A 19,049-nucleotide genomic window follows, 5' to 3' on the forward strand; every position below is an offset into this window, starting at 1 on the left:
GTCACTGTGGTTGTTTAATGTGTTTATTGTTGGGTGGTAAGGGAGGTAAATGCAAGAATCTCTGAAAGATGGGAAGTTCTTCGGCATGCTGCAGGTAGAGGAACATGGGAGGTGCATCATATGTTATTGCAGATAACAGCATTCTGGTGGCAGATTCCAAACAAAATCCAGGTGGTGTTGAAGTTTGAGTGAGTGAATGGAAAAAGTTTACAGAAAGCAGCAAGAGGATAAGACAAGATGGTGTGCACGTTAATCTGAATGAGGAGGGCTTGAAGGGCTTGCTGTGCTTCAGGTATCATATGGAACCACAGAAGCTGAATCACACATAAGATATGGTCCTGTGTGCATTACGAAAATGTAATAAGGAACAGTAGCCTCAACAGTGCTGCATGAATGAGAGATGGCCTCTAAATGCTAAAAAGAAGGAACATAATGGATGTGTTGCAAACGAAGTTCCTGAAGACAACATGTAATGTGAGGGGGTTGATTATGCAAGGAATTACAGTGAAAGAGAGATGTGGCAATAAGTGCAATCTAGTTGAGAAAGATGACCAGGGAATGCTGAAATGCAATGAACATATGGAGATTAAGAGTCAAGAAAGACTCAGAGGATCTACAAATCAGAATTAAGAATGGAAAATCCAAGAAACAGATAGAAGAATGGAATGAAGGAGGTTCTGGATTATCAGGAGGGTGAGAGGCATGTATGGAAGAGAATAAACTGGTCCAGAGTGGTATATGGAGGGGCAATGTGTTGTTAATGGGATGAACCACGACACGAAGCAATCGAGGAAAACCAGTGAACAGAGTGTGAACCTTGGGTGTAGGCACTGGTTTCAGTCATTTATCAATGACAAAGTGAATTGGATTTGTGCACTTGTGGTCATTGTTGACTTGTTCCTTATTCTACCTTAACAGGATGGAAAACCTGGTGTTTAAAAAACTTTCTAGATTGCAACAACTCAATTTTTTTTCATTAGTTGCAAAGTTTTTTCTCCCATATTTATTAACTGAATCCTCTAATCTCTCACTTCCCTATCATCCATTTTCATTTTCTGAACAAAGTTTAAGTCTATATCTCACCTAACAATTCAAGAAACACTAGTAATGTGTTCCCTAACTTACCTTTTGTGCTTCTTTAGTGACATTTTTACTGCTAGCTTGTTCTTATTTCAGCACAAGAAAGAACTTATCAAATTCTCTCATAATATAATTCATACAGTAAAAAAAAAAAAAAACATTTTAAAACATGCACAGAAATCCATTTACCACACAAAATAATAATTATTGGTAAACGTTTCCAATGTTAGATAAACACTGCATTTACACTTAACGGAAGCTGATCGAGGAACAAGATGAAGAACAAGTGCTAAACATCAATAGTGTCCACCTACAACAGTGAGTTTCTTTACAAATGCTCATTTAATGAGTATCAACTCAAAAATGAATAATCCATAACTTATAACTCATGAAGTTTTCCATGTATATATATGCTGATGATGCAAAAAAAAAAGCTACAATCGTAAAGTATATATACATTAGTAGTTCAATACTAATGACTAAAACTAGACCAGCTCAAGAGGTGTTAAACCAAACATGCTTAAACAAACACCCTTCAGATTCACAATATTATACAATTTGTTAATAGATTATAATAAAATGTAATCAACTCAGGATATAATTTTCTAACTAGTCACAATCACCAAATATAAGAATGTAAAAAATATAAGAAACAAATGAATGACTGCTAAAACAGTCAAAAGTCAGTTTCAAATCCACACACTTACTAATATTTACAGCTTCACATGCATAAAACTTTGTAGTGTCAAAAGAAAAGTGTAAGGATTTTAAGTTTATATCTATAGGAACTCTTCAATCTATTACTTAACAGAAAATACCTCATACTTATTTCTGCTTTTGTACTTCACAAAATAATTAAACAAATAAAGTTCCCCTATCCAGCTATCAAGAGAGATATCTACCTAGGGTATAAAAATGAAAAGCAATATCTCAACCACAGGCAGAGCCCTCAGAGCATCTGAGGAAGCACTTCTTGGTGAGGAGTTAAAGACATTTAATTATGCTAGCGCACTAGCTGGCCTTTCCTTTTATCTCTCTCTCAACATGTACATAATCATTCGTTCACACATTACCTGAAAACCTACTGAAGAGAAGTGTTTAAAAAATGTATGAAAAGTACAATTTATGATATCATTTACCAAGTTCAATTTGACAGTTTTGAAGTGGTGATTGCTAGTGTTAGTTTGGTTCAAAGCTCTTCCACTCCAGTGCCCATTTTCTCCTTTACCTTTCTGAATGTGCACATAAATATCACCTCATACATTAGATTAAGAATCTTGATGAAGAGAACTGTACAGAAAAATAAATGAAAAATACAATTTACTGCATAGCTTAAAGAGTGTAACTTGAATGCTAGCACTTGGGTGCTTGGCAGCCCTTCAATCTCTACCATTCATTTTCTCATATTTTTCTAAATATACGGAGAATCAATAATTCATGCATTAAGTAAGAACCTACTAAAAAAGAAAAGTTTAGAAAAAATATATGAAAAATACAAATGACTGCATTATTTACCGAGTATAATTTGAATGTTTTGAACCAAAGGTGATTACTAGCATTCTTGTGCTTGATAGTACTTTCATCTCCATCACCCATTTTTTTCACAAAACCATGGTCACTGATGTATAGATGAATGTTCTGAACCAAACGCAATTGCTAGCATTTATGAGATATGGAAACCCCCTCTCTATCACCCATTTTCTACATTTTTTTCTGAATATGTAAGTAGTTGTCAGTCTTTCCTGACTGGGTCCACATCATAAATATCTAAAACATTTCTCTGTGATAAGGAAAACTCCAAGAGCACTATTTGATGTGTAACTAGGGGCTCTAGATTCAAACTCTATATTTAAAACGAAAATCAGTGAACTGAAATTCTTGAAACTGATGCACATTTTGAACATCAGTCATTCAGAGACTGTGTTTATCAGCTTTGTTTGATATTCCTACCCAACACAGCTTTTATTTCTAATAATCAATTGTTTCTAAAGAACCTTTTAAATATCTGAACAGATACTTGCAAAATTCAGAAATGATCATGAAAAAACACACAACTGAACATTTACAGCACTGAGTCTTTGCACACTTCTAAAATCAACATGAACTTTTCATGCTCATTTCTGTAAAATCAAGGCTAAACATATATCCATTTATTCAGTTCTCTCAGAAATCACAGATTCCACTGTATCAAAAAAAAAAAATATTGCTGCCACTAGCAAGTTTATTTACATATTGTATTACCACTAATCTATATGACTGCCCAATCTAAATCTAACCTTCAGGACCTGATCTATATAGCTTGCTCACCTGATGCTATGCACCTATTATCATTCATCATTCAGGATGAAAATCCAATTTCCACAATCAAAAAATTCCACCTACTTGTATAAGATCATTAAACCAACGCCATTTCCATTTCTGGTCACCTGTCCGTATATCTTCCCTTGAACCTCTAATAAAGTATCTTTCCGTTATACAGCAATATACTTTATGCAAAACAAAGTCATGAAGTCACTAAAACATGTAATTTGAATGCCACTGAATGAGCACAAGCAACTGAAGCACTACCCTGGGAGAAATATAAATATTTCAAAGAAATTAATTTCTTGCACATTGCATTATCCCTCCCAGCAATGGGTCACTGGTATTTGGTCAAACAATGTGAACCATTCTGAACAATGTATCCTGTCAACAAGCTAATTCATACAGTCTTAGAATTACCAATATCTATCTTTTGTTACTCCCTACTGCTCTTCTTCATTCCTACAACTTAAGATATTTCAACTACTGGAAGCATATTCTAACAGTTTAGTTTGTATACATACAATTACAGAAGTATTTGTATGTAATTCTGCATGGTGAGCCCTGTTTCCTACATTTAGATAACAGAGAATTATCAGGAAAATAACAAATAGTTACAAATAACAACAGTGGTGCGGGCGGTTAGTGTTCCTGACTGTGAATATTCACGGGCAACCCAGGGTCAAGTGCATAGGTTCGAATCTTGGTTGCAGCAGTCGATCTACAGTCAAATCAGCAGTTCATCCATCCCTAGAGGTTGGTCAATAAAACGGGTACCAGGCTCAGGATAGAGTATATATATCTATAGTTTTGATAGAGTATATATATCTATAATTTTAATGAGATGGCCTTGATTAGGCCCTCAGATGCCCGTGTCTTCTCAGCTAACGTATAAAAAAAAAAAGCAGCTTTTGAGGACTTTCAATCTTAATGCATTTTCATATTCACAATGTTGCAAATTATTGTAAAATCAATATCCAATAATATTTCTCTTATCATATAGCAAAATAGCTCCTATAAAACCATTTATGGATCTGGAGAAGGCATATGATAGAGTTGATAGAGATGCTCTGTGGAAGGTATTAAGAATATATGGTGTGGGAGGCAAGTTGTTAGAAGCAGTGAAAAGTTTTTATCGAGGATGTAAGGCATGTGTACGTGTAGGAAGAGAGGAAAGTGATTGGTTCTCAGTGAATGTAGGTTTGCGGCAGGGGTGTGTGATGTCTCCATGGTTGTTTAATTTGTTTATGGATGGGGTTGTTAGGGAGGTAAATGCAAGAGTCCTGGAAAGAGGGGCAAGTATGAAGTCTGTTGGGGATGAGAGAGCTTGGGAAGTGAGTCAGTTGTTGTTCGCTGATGATACAGCGCTGGTGGCTGATTCATGTGAGAAACTGCAGAAGCTGGTGACTGAGTTTGGTAAAGTGTGTGGAAGAAGAAAGTTAAGAGTGAATGTGAATAAGAGCAAGGTTATTAGGTACAGTAGGGTTGAGGGTCAAGTCAATTGGGAGGTGAGTTTGAATGGAGAAAAACTGGAGGAAGTGAAGTGTTTTAGATATCTGGGAGTGGATCTGTCAGCGGATGGAACCATGGAAGCGGAAGTGGATCATAGGGTGGGGGAGGGGGCGAAAATTTTGGGAGCCTTGAAAAATGTGTGGAAGTCGAGAACATTATCTCGGAAAGCAAAAATGGGTATGTTTGAAGGAATAGTGGTTCCAACAATGTTGTATGGTTGCGAGGCGTGGGCTATGGATAGAGTTGTGCGCAGGAGGATGGATGTGCTGGAAATGAGATGTTTGAGGACAATGTGTGGTGTGAGGTGGTTTGATCGAGTAAGTAACGTAAGGGTAAGAGAGATGTGTGGAAATAAAAAGAGCGTGGTTGAGAGAGCAGAAGAGGGTGTTTTGAAATGGTTTGGGCACATGGAGAGAATGAGTGAGGAAAGATTGACCAAGAGGATATATGTGTCGGAGGTGGAGGGAACGAGGAGAAGAGGGAGACCAAATTGGAGGTGGAAAGATGGAGTGAAAAAGATTTTGTGTGATCGGGGCCTGAACATGCAGGAGGGTGAAAGGAGGGCAAGGAATAGAGTGAATTGGAGCGATGTGGTATACAGGGGTTGACGTGCTGTCAGTGGATTGAATCAAGGCATGTGAAGCGTCTGGGGTAAACCATGGAAAGCTGTGTAGGTATGTATATTTGCGTGTGTGGACGTGTGTATGTACGTGTGTATGGGGGTTGGGCCATTTCTTTCGTCTGTTTCCTCGCGCTACCTCGCAAATGCGGGAGACAGCGACAAAGTAAAAAAAAAAAAAAAAAAAAAAAAAAAAAAAAAAAAAAAAAACCACCTTCATACACACAGTCTCCATGCATTCCTACATAGTCTTCCATCCTATGTATAACACTCTTACTCATTTTTAAAGTAAACCCCAACCTCAAGCAAATGCACCCTGAAGTTATTCAATCCTATGCAAACCCATTGTTGTACTGCAGCCGTTATCAGTTATTTTGACAATACTTTATCTCGCAGTTATCTTTTCATTCTAGGAAAGAAATATAAAGGACAGCAAACAGCAACAGACCATTGGGTTCCCTTCAAGGATGTTTTTGATACCATAAGTGGTCAGAAACAGATAAATGCCTGAAAACTTCATATGAAGAGAGGCATAAGTAAAGTAAGTTGTGGACTTGAAGCTAAATATTTGTCAACCTTCATTTTAAACATAGCTGTGATGTTACTTGCAACAAATTTTGATAGATAACATTCACTGTGATGACCATACTACTCAAGAAACATAATTTGCCTCATTTTAAGTAAAACACTTCCACCAAAGTTTGAATCAACTGCTAAAAGTGAAGTGACTAATCTATCCTTGAACACCTGCTTATCTCAAAATTGTCAGTTTTGGTCATACAGAATACATCTCTCAAATCACCTCTTAATCTTTTTTCTATGCTGAACAAGTTGAGGTCTTCTTGATGGATCTCATAGCATTTGTGTTTCAGTCTAGGAAACATCTTTGTAACCCTCTGCTGTATTCTTTCCATTCTAACTAAGTCTTCTCTCAAGCAAAGTATTCAAAATATAAACACAATTAGTAATATGGGGGTGCCAGCAATTCATAAGAAATGAGGATTAGTTTTTAAACTATAGATTGAATGCCCTATCTATAAAGCCTATTATCTTGTTTATCTTTTCCAATGCTTCTGCACATTGCTGCCTTGCCTTTAGGTAACCAGAGATTATTATACTTATGTATTTACACCAATTAATCTCTAGTTGCTCAGTAACCTATATTGGAGCATTTCCTAGTTTCAAATGCTAATGTGCAAAAGTTTGCAATTAATGATGCTAAAATTCATTTGCTACCTTCAAGGTTAGTCCATCAGTGTGTAGCTAGCTTGCAAATGTAGATATTCAATTTCTGCTGAGGTTCTCTTTACCAGTTACTGATCCATGCGAATTCTGATTATCATGTCATTAACCCCTTCCCTTACCTGTTTTTTCAAAGTATGGTCCAAAAATCATACATCTTTTTAATGCAGTTTTGCAAAAAGCAACACTCAAAATATTAACTTTAAAATGTCAACATCTTAAAAAATATTACATGATGAAATACACAGCTGCTACGAGTCAAAGTCATATCAAAGAAGACAAAAATAATAATAAAAAAAATGTAATTTTACGAACTTTCTATTGCAGAAAATATTAGAAATAACTAAGAAAAAATGTAAGTTTGTTGAAGAAATGTGTAAATCCTATTATTGCATTACTTTTCATTGGGTATCATTCATTACTTCCATTATCCCATGACAACGCTGACAACATTTGCTTTACATACCTACTTGGCCATTCAACAATCATATCAACAAGATTATCATGTAAAGGAAACTTTAGGCCACAAACTATACCGGCACTTTTAAGACATCATAACCTATTATACGTAAAACATTTGTTTGAGATTTCTCAAGGTTGGTTATTCTATCATATCAAAAAATAATCTGAGAACATGATCAAAATACATCAAAGTATGCATCTGAGGACAGAGGGAATGTGAATAGGTACACTGGTCTTACCAGATGAATCAACATTGTGCAAAGTGAAAATGTTAGAGGTGCTTATCTTAGTGTGGACATTTGTGTTGGCAAGAGTTGCAGATATGTTTTGAGCGACATGAGATGCTGTATGTACCTGATGCAGCCAACATAATGACAAGCAAATCTAACCTTGACAGACAATGATAGAGAAGAATATTACTTGATTGCAATGAGTGTGAAACAGAAACAACAATCTATTAATTTCATGGGTGATCCAAGGTAAACAGAGAAGAGGTAGTAAAAGCTTTGCGGAAGATGAAAGCCGGCAAGGCAGCGGGTTTGGATGGTATTGCAGTGGACTTTATCAAAAAACGGGGTGACTGTATTGTTGACTGGTTGGTAAGGTTATTTAATGTATGTACGATTCATGGTGAGGTGCCTGAGGATTGGCGGAATGCTTGCATAGTGCCTTTCTACAAAGGCAAAGGGGATAAAGGCGAGTGCTCAAATTACAGAGGTATAAGTTTGTTGAGTATTCCTGGTAAATTATATGGAAGGGTACTGATTGAGAGGGTGAAGGCATGTACAGAGCATCAGATTGGGGAAGAGCAGTGTGGTTTCAAAAGTGGTAGAGGATGTGTGGATCAGGTGTTTGCTTTGAGGAATGTAAGTGAGAAATACTTAGAAAAGCAAATGGATTTGTATGTAGCATTTATGGATCTGGAGAAGGAATATGATAGAGTTGATAGAGATGCTCTGTGGAAGGTATTAAGAATATATAGTATGGGAGGCAAGTTGTTAGAAGCAGTGAAAAGTTTTTATCAAGGATGTAAGGAATGTGTATGTGTAGGAAGAGAGGAAAGTGATTGGTTCTCAGTGAATGTAGGTTTGTGGCAGGGGTGTGTGATGTCTCCATGGTTGTTTAATTTGTTTATGGATGGGGTTGTTAGGGAGGTGAATGCAAGAGTTTTGGAAAGAGGGGCAAGTATGAAGTCTGTTCTGGATGAGAGAGCTTGGGAAGTGAGTCAGTTGTTGTTCGCTGATGATACAGCGCTGGTGGCTGATTCTTGTGAGAAACTGCAGAAGCTGGTGCTGAGTTTGGTAAAGTGTGTGAAAGAAGAAAGTTGAGAGTAAATGTGAATAAGAGCAAGGTTATTAGGTACAGTAGGGTTGAGGGTCAAGTAAATTGGGAGGTAAGTTTGAATGTAGCATTTATGGATCTGGAGAAGGCATATGATAGAGTTGATAGAGATGCTCTGTGGAAGGTATTAAGAATATATGGTGTGGGAGGAAAGTTGTTAGAAGCAGTGAAAAGTTTTTATCGAGGATGTAAGGCATGTGTACGTGTAGGAAGAGAGGAAAGTGATTGGTTCTCAGTGAATGTAGGTTTGCGGCAGGGGTGTGTGATGTCTCCATGGTTGTTTAATTTGTTTATGGATGGGGTTGTTAGGGAGGTAAATGCAAGAGTTTTGGAAAGAGGGGCAAGTATGAAGTCTGTTGGGGATGAGAGAGCTTGGGAAGTGAGTCAGTTGTTCGCTGATGATACAGCGCTGGTGGCTGATTCATGTGAGAAACTGCAGAAGCTGGTGACTGAGTTTGGTAAAGTGTGTGGAAGAAGAAAGTTAAGAGAAAATGTGAATAAGAGCAAGGTTATTAGGTACAGTAGGGTTGAAGGTCAAGTCAATTGGGAGGTGAGTTTGAATGGAGAAAAACTGGGGGAAGTGAAGTGTTTTAGATATCTGAGAGTGGATCTGGCAGCGGATGGAACCATGGAAGCGGAAGTGGATCATAGGGTGGGGGAGGGGGCGAAAATTCTGGGGGCCTTGAAGAATGTGTGGAAGTCGAGAACATTATCTCGGAAAGCAAAAATGGGTATGTTTGAAGGAATAGTGGTTCCAACAATGTTGTATGGTTGCGAGGCGTGGGCTATGGATAGAGTTGTGCGCAGGAGGATGGATGTGCTGGAAATGAGATGTTTGAGGACAATGTGTGGTGTGAGGTGGTTTGATCGAGTGAGTAACGTAAGGGTAAGAGAGATGTGTGGAAATAAAAAGAGCGTGGTTGAGAGAGCAGAAGAGGGTGTTTTGAAGTGGTTTGGGCACATGGAGAGAATGAGTGAGGAAAGATTGACCAAGAGGATATATGTGTCGGAGGTGGAGGGAACGAGGAGAAGAGGGAGACCAAATTGGAGGTGGAAAGATGGAGTGAAAAGGATTTTGTGTGATCGGGGCCTGAACATGCAGGAGGGTGAAAGGAGGGCAAGGAATAGAGTGAATTGGAGCGATGTGGTATACCGGGGTTGACGTGCTGTCAGTGGATTGAATCAAGGCATGTGAAGCGTCTGGGGTAAACCATGGAAAGCTGTGTAGGTATGAATATTTGCGTGTGTGGACGTGTGTATGTACATGTGTATGGGGGGGGGGGGTTGGGCCATTTCTTTCGTCTGTTTCCTTGCGCTACCTCGCAAACGCGGGAGACAGCGACAAAGTATAAAAAAAAAAAAAAAAAAAAAAATTAATCAATCATGTAATTTCTACTGTCTAATATATTTTTTTTTACATAACTGCAGTGATACTACCATAATGAGTAACTTTAAAGGAAGTAGTGCTCATTGTCTTAATTATCAAACTTCAATGACAAGAATCTTATCATATACTTTTATGTGACTAATGAAAGGTACAATTGTAGGATGCATTCATTCTATTCTTCACACTGATAAAATACTTTATGAAACTAAATGGTACAATAATAACTCATGATTAGATATACTGTATGCAGTTAAAAAATAAATCAACTTTATATATATTGGGATGCGCAAGAGAATGAATAATAGAATTGTAGATTCCCTATAAAGTAAAACATTCTCACACAAATGGCAAATCAGTATTTTGAGTTCTGGAGTTCCATCATCACCATCACACTTATTTCCTATGGTTAAAATGTATAAGGAATGACCTACTATATCTATATCTCTACCACCCATTCCCTTCAGGAGCTCCCATCAAGGGGGTGGCCACAGCAAAGGAATCTCCACTTATCCCTTTCCTAACGTGTCTCCCTCACATACAACATTCCATGCATTCTTCCCCATTTCTCTCCCTCCAGTACTATTCAACTCTATTTCCCAACCCAAAATAAAAATATGCATTGTCCTATGTATGGTAAACATGAAAACAGAGTAGTAGCTGGTAAATATTGCTGGCTCTTACTCCTTAAAACAGGACGAGTGTTTTCCTTCATTAATTTGTTGCTAATTTTTCTGCAAAGGGTTCCTTAACAATAGTTCTTTTCATAGTCGTTTGCCATTTCCCGCCTATGAGAAAGTGCCAATAACACAGGTGCAATGGTCCCATTTGCTTATATCCATTCTCAAATTGTGCTATATATTTCACCAAAAGCAGAGCCCACCATCAACAGCCAAGCCCTCGAGACCACTCCATAGTTTCCCATGACCACTTCATATGCCCTGGTTATCACTACTGACAGCACTTTATCCCTTCATATACTACATTACTCCAATTTGTTCTATCCCATGCATGCTTCTTATCCTCCTGTGTTCAAGCTTGTATACCTCCCTCCAAGCATCTTTCACTTCACTCATCTATATCCTCTTGTTCCCCCTTCCCTCTGTTCCTTCCACATTCATATAAAAAAATAAAATGACTTGCATCAGTCTGAAGACAAATACTTCTTATATAGCCTACTGAAAATCATGACAACAGCAGATGTATTGGAAGTCAAGAAAATTCAAATCTTCAATATATTTGCATGGTATGTCAATGCTTCAGAAATCTTCTGGTACAAGATTACTGGAGAGATAGATAGATAGATAGATAGATAGATAGATAGAGAGAGAGAGAGAGAGAGAGAGAGAGAGAGAGAGAGAGAGAGAGAGAGAGAGAGAGAGAGAGAGAGAGAGAGAGAGGGAGGGAGAGAGAGAGAGAGACTACATACCTACCTACAAGTACCTATGAAGAGATTTAGCCACGATGGGAAGGCTATCTCAAAGTACTCACTCACCTCACGTCTTGGTTGATGAATGAGCCTATTCTTCCCAGCTACCACCTGCATTACATTATCATCTACTCTTTTCAACAGGGACTGACAACATTCAAATGTCAAATAATCTTTTAAATGTTTCTGTAGTTGTTCCATGCATGTTTCTCAATCTTCCTAGCAGTATAAGGAATAGTCATTCTGGCTTCCTGGTTGGGTTCTCATATATTTTTGATATGTTCATGGTATTCTTGGATACTTAACTAAATTCATTGTTAAAAGCCTATCATGTTTGATATATTTTCTTTTATACCTATAATTTGTTGCCACACAGAGATTATCATATACATCTTTCCTATTCTAAGATGCATAGTTGTGGTTATTTCTGCCTTTCATAGTCATTCACATGTTCCATCCCTTCAATTCTGCTAAACATTTCCAAACAAATGTTTTTTTGTAGTGAATATTCTCAAAATCATACCACTTAACTACTAGCTTACTAGTGTTATCTTCTCAATATGTTCTAGTTTCTCATTTATGATGACACCCAATCTTTTACATTTGAATCACTTCTTATCATTTCTCTGATGAGTTCTTATATGGTACCTCCAATGTATGCCTACTTATTTCAAAACTTATTTGCTCAAATCTGTTCTCATTATATTCCATCAGGTTCACCTCTTCCCACTTGTTAATAATGTCTAAGTCTTTTTGCACTTTTTTTTATAAGTTTCTGATCCATCATTTTGCTTACTCGTGTCATCAGCAAAGCTCCTTACTATGCTTTCCTTTGCTTTGCTGTCGATTGCTATTATCATTAGTATACATAGCAATGAGGCTAACATCGTTCCCTGTGGTATGACAGATGGGAAATCTTCCTCTTCTGACATGGACTGTTTGGTACCACTCTGAATTTTCTGTCAGTTAGAAATTCTTCATCCATCTTCTTATCTTACCTTTAATATTTCATTACACTATTTCCTTACACAAAATTCAGTGGTTTCCTTTGTCAAATATTCTAACAAAGTTAAAAAAAAAAAAATTAATTGTGATGGATAATATTTGGGTCTATATGCTCTTCCAATTATAAATCTAAGCTGGCCTTCATGTACTAAGTGATTCGTGATTAGATGGTGCAATACAAGCCCTTTTATCATTCTTTTGAAGACTTTATTGCATGCAAAAATTAAACTCTCTGGTCTGTATTGTTTAGGTATCAGTTTGTACCCTCCTTTGTGTACTGGTGTTAAAAATGCCAATTTCTGAATTCTCACAATCATAATTTTATCCAGACTTTGCAAATATATCATTGGTTCTTCTATTGTTGATTTTGCCCTTGGAAGAATGTGGCTAGGATTCCATTGTCCTGGAACCAAACTTTCTTTGAGCTGATGAACAACTGTCAGTATCATATTCCAATATTTCCATATCTATAAGTGCGCTTCTATCATATAGGTTAAGCAGTTTATGGTCCAAGTTCTCCTTATATTTTGAGCAGAATATTGATCAATATTGTTTATTCAACATCTAGCATAATTCCTTGGGGCAATTTTTGTATTCATCTCCTGACTTAGGGTTTAATGTCTGTTTTCTTTTTTTTTTTACTGTTTATGTATGTGAATAGCAACTCAACTTTTTCCATGTTCTGTAAAGCTCTTTTTTCATTCCTTTTCTTTTCTATGGTATTTCATAATTTCTATATGTACCTTATCCATTTTTTCAACTAATCTTTTTATTCTCACTTCTTTCACAATCACTCTTTTCTTCTTGTTCCTAGTCCTATTAATCTATACTTCTGCCCTTCGGTTTTTTCCATTTTGTACGTGTTTCCTTTACTCTGGTATCTGTTCTATGATTATATGGCCTAACCCCTCACAGTATATTCCTGTTATGTCACTAGGTTATTTTCTTTGAGGATCTCATTCAAATTTGTTTAAACTCCTCTCTGTTATCACCTTCCAGTCTGATCTATACAGTGAAAATCTACATCACAAATCATTGTTGCAATCTACTCTGTTGCGATTTCTGATACTGCAATCCGACAGACTCATATTAATTACCTCTACATCTGAAAACAGTGCCACGTCATTTGTAAAAACATGTACGTTTGTTTTCCCCAATGCCAGGATCAAGAAGTTTAAGTATATGCACAGCTCATCACTTATGACTGTTAAACCCAACTAACTTATCTAATCTCACCTAGGATAATGTCACCTGATTAACGTCAGAAAATGGAACAATTTAGATTCAGTAACAAAATTAAGAGCACAATGTAAACATGAGTTATGTATGTTTATGAGTTAGCAATTATTGCATGCATGTTACAGCATTAGTAAAGCTATCAAAAAATGTAGTTACAGTGAAAAAAAGTTACGATAATAGAATAGCATTAATCATTAACTGATGCAAAAACTCTCCAGCAGGACTGGCAGCAAAAGGCTCAGCATTCCACACTCTGAAGTGCACACAGCAATAACTCCAACAGCAGAACCTTTGTCAGAAGCAGATGCAGAGCTGCCCTTTCGTTCTCTTCCAGGTGAAGAATTCCAGCAACCTGAGCCATGAACAAGATGTCTTCATGTGATGCTTCATCAACTACTCCACTTTCTGACTGCTGTCTACTATCTTCAGTCAATAAAACGAAATTTGAAGAAACGAAGAGATCATCTTTAGAAGCTGGTTCTGCAATGGAGTAAACTCTAGTTGCACCTTCTGCTGAGTCTCTACATTTTGATGCATCACTGGAAGATGAAGGGACTTTGGGTCTTGCCCCATTACTCAATACACGAGTTTCTGCAAGGTTCTTCACATTCCCATCATCAGTAGGCACCTGAGGGTTAACATCCATTTCCTTCTTTTCAAGTCTTCCATATGCATCACTCTTGTCAAGCAGTTCCAAAGAGCCTACCTGATGAATGCGTTCCTCAGTCATATTCTTCCCTTCTCTTACCGCAATATCCTCAGTCACTGGATTTTCCTCAGCTTTCTGATCCCCAGGAGTCTGTCCATAAAAGAAAAGATTATATAGTCCTTTTGTTGTATGCCTAATGCCATCCATGAACCACCCACCTTGGTTGGGTACTTTGTCTTCTTTTTGTTTAATTCTATTTTCAGTCAAGTCCCTCGATGCAGCTGTGTGTTCTTGTAGTCTGATGTTATTTCCAGATTTCTTCCCTTCATTCCATTTTTCACCACCAACTCTTGGGGATAACTTTCCTTGGATAAGACTCTGAGCGTTAACTTCAAATTCCATCTCACCTAATTCAAACTCACTCTCAAAAGCCCCTTCCTCTTCCTTAATATCTTCCAGTTCCTGAAGCCAATCTTCCTCTTCCTCTTCCAAAGGAAGCTGAAAATCATTTCCATCATATGCAGACTCAGGTGAACAGCCTAGAAAATATACTAATTCCTCATCAAAATCATTATCCCATCTACAAAGATTTGAATTTTCTTTGCCTTTTTTTGCACTGGTGCCAGCAAAAGGAATTGTTATCGAGCTTTTAGTTTTTGTACTGTTCACTTCAGGTAATGAAAAATCTGCAATTGGCCCAAAATTGCCATGACTTCTCTTACTCTTCATTATCTCAGCCCAGTACTGAAGAACAGCAGCATTATCAACAGATACTACATCCCTGAAAGAGCTGCCACTATGACTTTCAAAAGATTCTGCTGGAGAAAACTGTGCAATATTCAAAGGCTGAGATGCTGTCAACAATGGTGATGTGCACGGATGTTCACTTACTTCAACATTATGCACACCTGTCCCTGGATTATCTGAATCAATTAGTGAAATATCCATCTGATCGATATTCATAAGAGAATCTTTGAGGGCATCTGCATGATCCTCATTAGTCCAGAGAAAATCTGAAAAACATGCATTCTTTCCTGAGCAATCATCTTCAATAAAACTGTTAGCAAAACTATTTGATTTGGCACTTTCTTCTGAAGTAACTTTATCTTTGTGAACTGAAGTACCAATCTGAATCAATTCACTCATGGACCCAACAGCTGTGAATTTTTCTTTCAGAGGCTCCACTAATTTTTCTTTAATACAGTCCTCAGTATAGTGCTGTAAATCTAGCTCAGGTCTTAAAATCTTCCTCTCCCTCATCTCGATTTCATCAGGATCATACTTTCTGTAGTTGGCACATGCAAGTGCCTCTGGTTCAATACTTTGAACTGCAAATCCCTCCTCAGCGACACCCAAAACTTTCACCTCACCTAACACATCAGGTCCGATCATACAGAATTCTCCAATAGCTGCAGTAAAAAGCAGTGTACTGTCTTCTGTTTCATTTGCGTTCACTTCTCTATCTTCACAAAATGCATTTATGTCTTCATTCTCATTTAAAATTGTAATAATTTCCTTGTTTGTTGCAAGTTTGTTCCAACAGGTCAAATCACCGCTAAAATCAGTCATGGTGAAAATAATCTGCTCCTCAACAACTGTATGTATCAGAGGCTCTTTTTCAAATCTTTTTACTTTAGCATAAACCCTCTCTGGAAGCTGATATTTACAGTTGGTGTCAACAGATACACTTCTGAAGTCTTGTGTCGATTCCACTGCAGAATGATACTTTAGGCTTCTCAGCATTTCCTTTTCTTCAACAAGGGAACACACTGGAATATTTTCCATGTCACTTGTGCAGTAAGACTCACTATTACCTTTCTCAAATCCCATGGAACAATTGGCTTCATTCCAAAAGGACATTTCATCATTTTGAGACATACTTCTTAATTTCTCTAGCAAAATGCCATCAGCACTGGTTGCAAACATTTCATCACATGGAGAATAAGTAACCATTGGTGGAATATCTAGCAATAAGGTTTCTAAATTTGATAATTTGCATTCTTCAACTGCCGTACATGTTTTGCTGGCAAATTCTTCCCTATCCTCAAAGTCTATTAATAAATCTGCTCGATCATCAGAAGCAACTGCTGCAGGATCCATGAATGTTACATCTGCATTTTGGTGAGGATCAGGATTCACCTCCTGGGAAACAAACTCCACTTGCTCCACTTTCTCAATAGCATTAAAGTCAGGGAGGTCTGTTCTGCTTCTACTTTCACTACATATGTTCATGGCAGAAGTAACTATAAATTCATCATACAAATCTAAACTCTTTAAAGACATACATTCACCTGCAGATTCACCTTTACCACTTTCTTGTTCCAATTCCTTGTCCACCTTTATATGTACACTTTCTGATCGAAGCATGGAATCTGGACAACCTTTGCCACAATTTTCCAGGATTTCACGATAATCATCAAAGCTGCTTACTGCATTATCAAAGCACGATTCTGAATCATGGACACAGGATTCCAGAGTTTCACTTTCTTTCACATCTTCAAACAATAATTTGGCATTATTTACCGGTGCAACAACAGAATTACAGTAAATACTCTGATTGTCTTCAGGTGATTCTACCAATTTTTCATTGTCATTTTCATACCTTTGTAAACAGGCACTGTCAGAGAAATCTAAAGTGTTATGTTTCACAAGTAGCTTGTTAATTCTTTCAAATTTGCCAGTTTCTCTTAACTTATCTTGGTTATTTGGAATGGCAAGACCCTCTTCAAGTAAAGTACTTGTAAGCATATCAATTCTTTCATCATCTAATATACAAATTTTGATATCTACTTCTACCAAACAACTTTCATGCAATACATTCTGTTGTTTTACTACGGCATTCGCCAGGCTAGGATACCTAATATCTTGCAAAGTAGACATTGTAGTATTTGTTGCCAAAAGTATTTCTGACACAGGCTCCATTTGATACTGTGGATACACTAAAAGAAAATCCACTACAGGAATTTCATTGACAAATTGAACAGGAAAATATTCATAAGATTCTTGCAATGGTGTGCTGAAGTTGTATATTTTACAGCTTTTATTATACCTTGCAACACCTTTATAATCAATTTCAAAACGACATAAAGCATACTCAAAATTATGTTTCAATTCTGGAATTATGTTATAATATTCCATGCTGAGATTTTCTGCAATGCTTGCAGTGACTTGTGAGTGCAGATCTTGCCAAACTAATTCTGCTTTCTGATACTGCGGGGCAATTATGTCAAGTTTAAAAATCCTATCAAACCTCATTGGCTTTTGCATCACATCTTCAGCTGGACCAAGAGCAATAAGCTCTTTTTTCTTGGATGATCTGGTGTTTGATCTTTCAAGAAGAGTTTTGGTATCAGTTAGTGGACCATCAGAGAAAATTTCCTCAATAATCTCAGCAAAAGGATCATCCTCATTATCTAATGATGATGACAAGTCTCCATCTCCAAAAGGCTTCACACTTGCATAAACTTTAAATTCTTCATCACAAGTCTCATCATCAAAAGGTGTGCTTTGTTCATTTTCAGTTAATGGCAGTGCTCCAAACCAAACGTTCTCATAAATTTTATCATTATCAGGTTGCTCTATACTTCTGTCATGTATAATACCATCACATATTTCCTGGTTAATCTTCTTTTCTTTACTAAGTGAATCATCAAAGGAGACCCAGTTTTTCATTACTTCTCTCAGTCTCTTTGGAGGAAGAGGGATAACATTATCACCCAAACTTTTATTGTTTTGCAGATCTTGCTTACTATCATGATCTTCACTTTTACCTTGACTACGATGTTTCAGTGACTGCTCCTTCCCATTTCTGTCATCATAACTATCCAGATTCTTAAGTTCTTCATCATCAAGTCTGATATGACTATGATCTGGATTCTCACTAACTTCTAGCTGCATATCACCATCACATCTTTTCTTTGCATCCTCATGGGCTGCTTCTTTACACATGCTCAGTTCAACTTCATTTCCTATTTGTTCTCCATCAACTTTAGAATGTTTCACATCAAGGGCACCTGCTACCGTATTGGAGTTATATGATGTTTCATAACTGTCAGCTTGAAATGTAACACTATCAGTATCTCTCTTTACCTCATTATCAGGTTTCTGTTCATTTTTCCCTGCATCCGAATGTCTACTTGATCCCAGAGCCTCACTTTTGATTGCAGGCTCATTTACAGTTGTAACACATCCATCCCAATCAACATCTTCAAACTTTGCCCAAGGTGAAATAACAAAATCCTTGGGCAGTGTTTGTACATGGTCAACACAAATGCTATGACCCTGAGGTTCCTTCCTGACCTGATTAGAGGATTCTGAAGCCCTACTTGCTAGGATGTCGCAATTATCTACAGAAGTTTTAGGATAAAATCCAGCATCGCTCTCCTTGTTAGGATGAACTAATTTCCGCGGCAAGTCATCATTCTTACGATGGTCCTCATGTCCCAGTAAATTGTTCAACTTATCATTCACATACATCTTTTTTTCCTGTGCATTACCTGAACTTGTATTATGCAACATGGCATGATTTTTTGCTACAGTCTGAGATGCTGCAATTTTTTCTTTAGATAACACTTTAGTCTTTTTTCTATTAATGCTAGCTGACTTTTCTTGAAGAATATCTTTTGACTTTTCATATTTAGCATTTACCTTTTTATTAGTATTGGGTACTTCAATAAGTGAATTGTCCCTTTTTGTATTTGTTTTCTTTGCTAATCTTTTGTCAATGACAGTGGAATGATGCACACCCTTAAATGAACTTTCATATTTATTATCTAAAGGTTTATTT

General features: G+C 37.1%; 1 protein-coding gene across 8 annotated transcripts in view; it reads right to left on the minus strand.

Moving 5' to 3' along the window:
- Positions 1–19,049, minus strand: part of Ehbp1 (Eps15 homology domain containing protein-binding protein 1) — a 533,072-nt gene that overhangs the window by 187,095 nt on the left and 326,928 nt on the right. For 5 of the 8 annotated variants that reach the window (XM_071671877.1, XM_071671876.1, XM_071671878.1 and 2 more), the window contains one exon: positions 13,904–14,413. The exons of the other annotated variants lie outside the window; for them this stretch is intronic. In XM_071671877.1, the coding sequence (XP_071527978.1) occupies positions 13,904–14,413 (510 nt within the window). The remainder of the gene's footprint in view (positions 1–13,903; positions 14,414–19,049) is intronic. 8 annotated transcript variants of the gene reach the window in all.

Source organism: Panulirus ornatus, chromosome 17 (genome assembly GCF_036320965.1).
Source record: "Panulirus ornatus isolate Po-2019 chromosome 17, ASM3632096v1, whole genome shotgun sequence".
Taxonomy (NCBI): domain Eukaryota; kingdom Metazoa; phylum Arthropoda; class Malacostraca; order Decapoda; family Palinuridae; genus Panulirus; species Panulirus ornatus.